This window comes from Alligator mississippiensis, chromosome 15 (genome assembly GCF_030867095.1).
Source record: "Alligator mississippiensis isolate rAllMis1 chromosome 15, rAllMis1, whole genome shotgun sequence".
Lineage (NCBI taxonomy): Eukaryota > Metazoa > Chordata > Crocodylia > Alligatoridae > Alligator > Alligator mississippiensis.
Genome location: NC_081838.1, coordinates 198,462 through 205,613, shown reverse-complemented (window position 1 = coordinate 205,613; position 7,152 = coordinate 198,462). Strand labels below are relative to the sequence as shown.

General features: G+C 70.5%; 2 protein-coding genes across 2 annotated transcripts; both read left to right on the top strand.

Moving 5' to 3' along the window:
- The first annotated feature begins 1,385 nt into the window (after positions 1 to 1,385).
- On the top strand, positions 1,386 to 3,826 carry LOC102571334 (CLOCK-interacting pacemaker). Its single transcript, XM_059719187.1, has 3 exons — positions 1,386 to 1,952; positions 2,677 to 2,840; positions 2,929 to 3,826. The coding sequence occupies exons 1-3, from the start codon at positions 1,763 to 1,765 to the stop codon at positions 3,787 to 3,789; spliced, it is 1,215 nt and encodes a 404-aa protein (XP_059575170.1). The 5' UTR covers positions 1,386 to 1,762; the 3' UTR covers positions 3,790 to 3,826.
- A 707-nt stretch (positions 3,827 to 4,533) lies between these two features.
- ERCC1 (ERCC excision repair 1, endonuclease non-catalytic subunit) lies at positions 4,534 to 7,119 on the top strand. The gene is made up of 9 exons (XM_006265803.4): positions 4,534 to 4,727; positions 4,949 to 5,245; positions 5,334 to 5,437; positions 5,851 to 5,950; positions 6,056 to 6,132; positions 6,346 to 6,445; positions 6,528 to 6,599; positions 6,753 to 6,821; positions 6,943 to 7,119. Exons 1-9 carry the CDS (start codon positions 4,650 to 4,652, stop codon positions 7,033 to 7,035), a joined length of 990 nt encoding a protein of 329 aa, XP_006265865.2. The 5' UTR covers positions 4,534 to 4,649; the 3' UTR covers positions 7,036 to 7,119.
- Positions 7,120 to 7,152: the final 33 nt, after the last annotated feature.

Sequence of the window (7,152 nt, the reverse complement as noted above, 5' to 3'; positions counted from 1 at the left end):
CTCGGGCACTGCGTGCCAGGCTCTGGGTAAGCTCCTCCCGCCTCGTGCCCTTCCAGCTGCCTCTAGCAGAGCCCCGTGGGCTGCCCCGATCCAGCTGGGTCCTGCAGCTGCTGGCTCCTGCCCTGTAAGCAGGATCAGCCAAGCTCCAGTGCCCTGTGACTCATCCCAGCACCTCCCACAGCTCAGGCCAGGGGGAGCATGGGGCTGCCCTTCCTGTGCCCTCTGCAGTGCTCTGCTCTCCGTGTGCTGGCAGGGTTGGGGGATGCTGGGTCCTTGGTGGTGGTTGGGGGGGAGGGGGTTGGTGCCCCCTGGCACTTTGGGGGGCTCAGGCCTGTTGCTGGTTGCAGCAGACTGGCAGGCTCCTGTACTCGGCTCTATGGGGCTCAGATGGTGGGGAGCCGGCCTGGGACTCGGGCCCTTGCCCAGGGCTGAGGCTGCTGGTGGACGGCTCGGTGCTGAGCCCTGTGGGTGCTGCCGGCTGCTCCCGGCACCCAGTGGGGACAGCTCTCGGGACCCCCGAGCCCTGTGGGCTGGTGCCCGGGAGCTTGTGCTGTTCTCTCCCTGGCTGCCTCAATGTCCTCCCCTGGCCCGGCTCATGCCCTGGGGGGGAGGCTGGTGCTTGTGCTGACCCCCCTGGCATTACCCCAGGGCCCCTCTGCTGTGCAGGGCCGGAAAAAGAGGTACCAGGGCATCGCCGTGCCGGTGAGCAGGCCGCGCCCTGAGGTGCGGGGGGCTGGTTTGGGGGTCCTGGGGGCCCACTTTCTCTCCAGCGGTGTCTCCGAGGCTTTCTGCTGTCAGGATCAGACCCAAGCCAGCCCTGGGCCATGCAGGGGCCTTGCCCCACGTGGGTGTGGGGAGCTCTAGGCAGGGTCCGGCTGGGGTTGGGGGCTAGACCAGCGTCGCCCCACGGTGCCCCTTGGCTGGATGAGGGCACTGGTCACGGTGTGTGGGGGCATCTACATGCTGGTGCATGCACATGCACCTGCATACTCACAGGCAAGTGTGCACACATTTATCTGCGTGTGCGTGTGCGCGCCTGCATGCACAGGGCACCTTTACAAACGTGCATGTGTGTGTGCACTTGTCTGTGCGTGTGCGCATGCAGCCGTAGCCGTGCACGCACGTGTGCACAAGCGTGTTCAAGCCCCTACGCGTGTGTGCCCACGTGTGCGCGCGGCTGCGAGCCGTGGGCGGGGCGGGTGGGGCTGCGCGCGCCCTGGGTCCCGGCCCCGCCCTCTCACGTGTCCGCGCGTTCTGTCCCCGCCCCCTCACGTGGCCGCGCACCCGCACGTGGCGTCTGGGCAGCACCGCCCCCCCCGGCGGCGGCCGCGCTGATTGGCCCGCGGCTCTGCCCGTCTGCTGGGGGCGGGGCCGCGCCGCTCTTTGTGCCCGTCCGCGGCGGCGGCGGGGGGTTTGCGGCGTCGGTAGGTTCCAGAGTGAACGCCTCGCGGGCGCCCGGGCCCGGGCAGGGCCGCATCCCCCGGGGTCGCCGCGCCCCGGGTCCCGCCCACCCAAGCTCGAGCCCGAGCCCGAGCCCGGTCCCAGCCGCGCCGGGACGCGCGTGGGCACGGGGGCGCGACCCGCCCGTGGGGCTCCGTGGGCCGGGCTCAGCCCGCGGGCGGCGGGAGCACGTGGCCGGGCAGGTGCCCGCTGGCGGCTGCTCCCCGGGCGGCCGGCGGGGCCGCACGCGGGTCCCCACGCGCGGGCGGGGCCGGCCCTGCCCTGACGCTCCTGTCGTGCCCCCGCGCCGGCCCAGGCAGCCATGCCCGCCGAGAAGCCGCCGGCGGCAGACGAGCCGGCCCAGCCCAGGGGTCGGGGCGCCCGGGCGGACGGGCCCGGCCCCGAGGGGCGCAAGGGGCCGCCCGAGAAGATGGGAGGCGGCGACAGCGGGCGGAAGCCCCCGCGGCCCCCCGCGCCCGCCAGCGAGTCGGAGAAGGACTCGGGCTTCTCAGGTACGTGGGGCCGGGCCGGGCCGGGCCGGGGGGCGTGAGGACCCGGCCGTGCCCAGCGGGGCCCTTTCCCTGCGCCCGGCGGGGGGACGGGACCAGGCGCTGCCCCAGCTCAGGGCCGCTGCAGACCCTGTGGAGGGGGCCGGGCTGTGCAGGACCCTGCTCCTGCAGCGTCTCCCCTCGTCCCCGCGTGGGCTGGGCCCTGGTGGGCGCTGTGGTGCCTGCCTCCCCCTCGCTGCCTACTGCTGGAGGAGAGCCAGGGGCAGGGGTGTCCCCGTGCCCCCTGCGGCAGGTCCCCGGGCCGGCGTGTGGTGGCAGTGGACAGCCGGGGTGGCAGTGCCCAGGAGAGTTTGTGCAGAGTGGTGTTGGGCTCGCCTGCCCGCCGGGTGATGGGCCCACGAGCTGAGACAGCAGAGGGGCAGGGGCTTGGTGGAGGGGGCCCTCTGCCCATAGCCCCCCAGCCCTGAGCGGGTGCAGGGGCTGGGGCTGTGCCCTTCCCCAGGAAAGCTGCGGGGGGCTGCCCTGGTCATTCTGGGCGCTCGGGACCCAGAGCGGGGCTGGGCCCTGGTTCTTTGAGGCCGAGGGGTTGGTGAGACCAAGGTGAACGCTGGCCCCTGCGCCTGAGGGTGAGCCCGGCTCCACTGGGGGCCCTGGCAGTACAGCCCAGGCTGGGCCTGTCGCCGGTGCCCACCCGCACCCCTCACCGCCCCGCTCTGGTCCTGTGCAGATGCCAGCTCCGAGTACCTGAGTACCCTGGACCAGACCGACACGGAGGAGTCGGCTGCCCGGCGCCTGCCCAAGCCTCCACGGCCGCGCCGGGCCCCAGGCTTCAGCCGCCCCTTCCCTAGCCTGGCCCCCATCTACATCGTCAAGAACATGATCCTCAAGCAGGTAGCCCCGTGCCTCCTGGCCCGGCACCTCCCTTGCTGCTCAGAGCCTGGTGCCCAGCTGCTCACTCTCCTCTTGCTCTTGCTTGCAGCCGCTGGGAGGCTCGCCTGGCCCCCGGCTCCTGGCCTGGAGCCACCCCCCGCTGGATGCTGCGCAGAGCCAGGCCCGGCTCCTCTTCCTCCCACAGTCCATGCCCACAGCAGCTCTCAAGCCCCTGCGGCCCGGCCGGAAGCCACCAGCCAAGGACACCTACTTGCCCATCCTCAAAGCCTACCCCAAAATCGCCCCCCACCCGGACCGTGGCCGGGAGAGCAAGGCGGGGCCTGCGCTGGCACCTGCAGCAGCGACCAGCAGCACCAGCCACAGCAAGACCAAGTGCTTGTGCCTGGAGGAGGCTTCGGTGCCACCCGTGCCTGACAGCAGCAGCCAGGAGCTGGCACCCTCAGCCAGCAGCCCACCGGCGCTGCCCCGGGACGTGGTGACTTCCTCCACAGAGTCGGCGGGCAGCCTTGCTGCTGTGGACCCTGCTGAGGGGAGGATGCTGTCTCGTGCCTCCAAGAAACTGGGCCCGAGCCTGGGGAAGCAGCGGCGCTTCCACAACACGGTGGAGATCCTGCGGCGCTCGGGGCTGTTGGGCATCACGCTGCGGACCAAGGAGCTGCTGCGGCAGAACAGCAGCACGCAGCGGGAGATCGCAGAGCTGCAGGAGCATGCGCGCCTGCTGTGTCAGGCTGTGCAGGGCAATGACGCCCAGGCCTGGGCCCGGCTCCAGGACGCCATCAGCCTTTCGCCTGCCTATGGGGCCAAGTGGGGCCGTGTGGGGCTCAGCAGCCCCGCTGCACTAGGGCCTGACTCCACGGCTGCTCCCACAGACTCACACCGGGAGCCCCCGCCCAGCTCAGCCCCAGGCCTGGCGCTGGCCCCGGACATGGTGCCTGCACCCCTGCCTTAACCTGTGGCCACGCTCAGCAAATAAACCTGTTCCAGCACCCTGTGTCTGTAGCTTCCCCCTGTGGGTGCCAGGCCTAACCCTTCCTTTTCTGGGGGGGCACAAGGCTGTAGGGACGGGGCCCTGTCGCCACTGAGGGGGTGCCCAGCTGCCAAGGTGGGGAGGGGGCAGGGCCTGAGCCGGGGGCTGCTGCTGTGCCATGGGCCCTGTGGGTGGGAGGGAGGGGCTGGACCTGTTTCCTGGCCTCACTGGGCCCCTAGCAGGTGGGGCAGGGTCAGGCCTCACTCTTCCGAGCTGAGCAAGGGGCTGGCGCGGGGCGCACGTGGGCGGGCCCCGGCTGCAGGCGTCGCGCCACGTGGAGACCTGCTGGAGGCCACGCCCGCTGCTGGGCTGCGGCTCCGCGCACCACCATGGAGACCTGGAGGACTGGCGGCTAGAGAGGCTTGGGAAGAGGGTGAACATGGCACTTCACTAGCCTCTCACCGTCACCGAGTTCCCCTCGCGCCTGCGCAGAGCGGCCGCTCCCGGCACCAATGAGTCCGGGGGCTGCCCCGTACGCCGCAGACCATAGAGTCTCGGGTTGAAGAGACTCCCCGCCGACGGGTGGGGCACGGTGAGAGAGGGCGACGCGCACGCGCGAGGGGCACGCTCCCACTTGCTGGGGCGAAGCCAATCAGTAGCTTGGGGGCGGGGGGGAAAGGCAGGGGTCACGGGGCGGAGCTAGGACCTCGGCAGGGGGCGCAGGCCATGGGGCCCTGGTGACGTCACGGGGCGGGGCGCGGGGAGCCCCAGAGGCACGGGCTGCACCCGCGAGCCGCCGGGCTGGGGTGAGCCGTGCACGCGCCGGTCCCCGGGCGCGGAGCATGGAGCCGGGCCAGGCCCCGGGCGGCCGGAGGAAGTTTGCGGTGCCGACGCCGTCGGAGGAGCCCGAGGCGCCCCTGGTAGTGCTGGCCGGGCGAGGAGGGGCTGGGGGCCCGGGGCGTGCGCGTGCCCGTCTCCCGCCGCCCCGGGTCGGAGCCGCGGCTTCCCAAGGGGGCCGGGAGGGGCTCACCCGCTGCAGGGACCCGGAGAAGCCCCCGGGCTCGTGCTGTGCTCGGCCAGGGCCGCCGGCCCCAGGCTCTCCCCGGGCCCCGCGCTCCCCTCACGCCTCTTCTGCCCCCAGGTGAGACCCTTCTTTAAGTCCTTTGCAGCAGCTCCACCCCCCGCTGAGCCGGGGGCGCCCAGCCCGCCCGGGCCCTCATCCTACGCAGACTATGTGGTCAAGCAGGCGGCTACGGCCAGGGCTGCCCCAGCCACTGCCTTGGCATCCAAGCAAGGGGCTGCCCCAGAGCCCCCCTCGCCCGCTGCCACCCACAGCACGGAGGGGTGCGAGGGCGGGCCTGGCCCCGGGCACGTGGCCCCAAGCCCCACGGTCAAGCCGGGAGTCAGAAGCAGCAGCATCATCGTCAGGCCCTGCCAGGTGACGGGGCAGGTGGGGGTGGGCCCGGTCCCCTGCCCCTCGCAGCACCCCGCCATGGCTCTGATGCCGGCGGCTGTTCCCCCTGCAGCGGGGAAACCCTGTCCTGAAGTTCGTGCGCAACGTCCCCTGGGAGTTCGGCGACGTTGTCCCCGACTACGTGCTGGGCCAGAGCACGTGCGCGCTGTTCCTAAGGTGAGCCCAGGCTCTCGGGTCCGTGCCCGCCTGCCAGGCACCAGCAGTGATGGGGCACTGCCTGGGGCGGCCCCTTGGGCTATGAGAGGCACCGCTCCAGTGCCAGCTGGGCAGCGCGAGGGTCTCCAGCCGGTGGGTAAGGCTGTGCCCGCTGGAGCCCTGGTGCGGCCAGGCTGGCAGTGAATGGTTGGTTTATTTTGGGGGAAGGGGTCAGGTTGGGGGGCAGCCCGTTTGGGCAGGGATCAGGGTGGCACCGCGGCTGGCCCATTCTGGCAGGGCAGGGGCAAGGCTGAGGTGGGTGCAGGGCTGGTTCATTCAGGGGTGTGGGGGAGAATGGGCTGCCCGGAGGGACCTGTGGCCCAGGCTGACAGCGACCGACTCCAGTGTGCTCTGTTCCACTCTCCTGGCCACAGCCTGCGGTACCACAACCTCAAACCGGACTACATCCATGAGCGGCTGCGGTGCCTGGGCCGGACCTTCGCCCTGCAAATCCTGCTGCTCCAGGTTGATGTGGTGAGGAACTGCAAGTGGCACCCCCCTCCGACCCTGCCCCCCATGCTGCAGCCCCAGGTCCTCCATCATCCCCCCCTCCGTCCCACCGCTCTCTCCTTGCTGCAGAAAGACCCGCATAAAGCCCTAAAGGAGCTAGCCAAGATCTGCATCCTGGCAGACTGCACCCTCGTTCTGGCCTGGAGGTAAGGGGCAAGGGCGGGGGCAGCCCGGGAACGTTCTGAGCTCTGACCAGGAGGGGTTGGGCAGGCAAGGTGTTGCCACCGACAGCCACAGGCACTTGTTAAGGAATCAGTCCTGCTGTGATGGAGCCGGATCCCCAAGACTGGGGATGCTGCACTCTGGGCCATGGGGACCTTGGGCCAGGCACTGGCCAGGGGTCATTTGCTCTCCCTCAGCCCTGAGGAGGCCGGGCGCTACCTGGAGACCTACAAGGCCTACGAGCAGAAGCCGCCTGACTTGCTGATGGAGAAGGTAGACCAGGACTTCCTCTCCCAGGTAAGGCAATGCTACGGCCTGGGCCTGGGGTCTGCAAGCTCCCCAGTGATGGTACCCAGCTGACAACTCCTTTGTGCTGCAGATGACGAACTGTCTCACCAGCGTCAAGTCGGTGAACAAGACGAACACATTGAGCCTCCTCTCTGCTTTTGGGGTGAGCTGGGGCTGGGTCTGCCAGGTGCAGGGGGCCAGACCTGGGAGGGGGTTGTTTGTGGGGACCTGCCCCTTCCTGCCAGCCCTGTTTGCCCCCAGTGCACGACCCTAGCAGAGCCAGGCCCCCCTGACTCTGCCTGCCCTTGCCTTCCAGTCCCTGGCCAGCATCACACAGGCGTCCCGGGAGGACCTGTCCCTGTGCCCAGGCATTGGGCCTCAGAAGGTAGGAGCAAGCAAGGGTCCTTTCTGGGGCCCTCCTAGCACCTGCACTTGCCCACTGGCACACAGGCTGGCACTGGGCACAGCCCCTCTGGCTCAGCCTTCCCTGCCTGGCTCTCCCCTAGGCCAAGAGGCTCTTTGACGTCCTCCACGAGCCCTTCCTGAAGGTGCCCCGGCAGGCAGAGCCCTCCCTGCCCAGGGGCCTGGACAAGGAGTGACAGCAGCCTGCTTCCGGACCAGGCCCTAAACGCTGCCTACAGGCCTGGAGTCAACCTGCTGGGCAATAAAGGTGGTTGGGCAGAGATTGACTCAGCCTGTCTGCTGGAGCGTGGCAG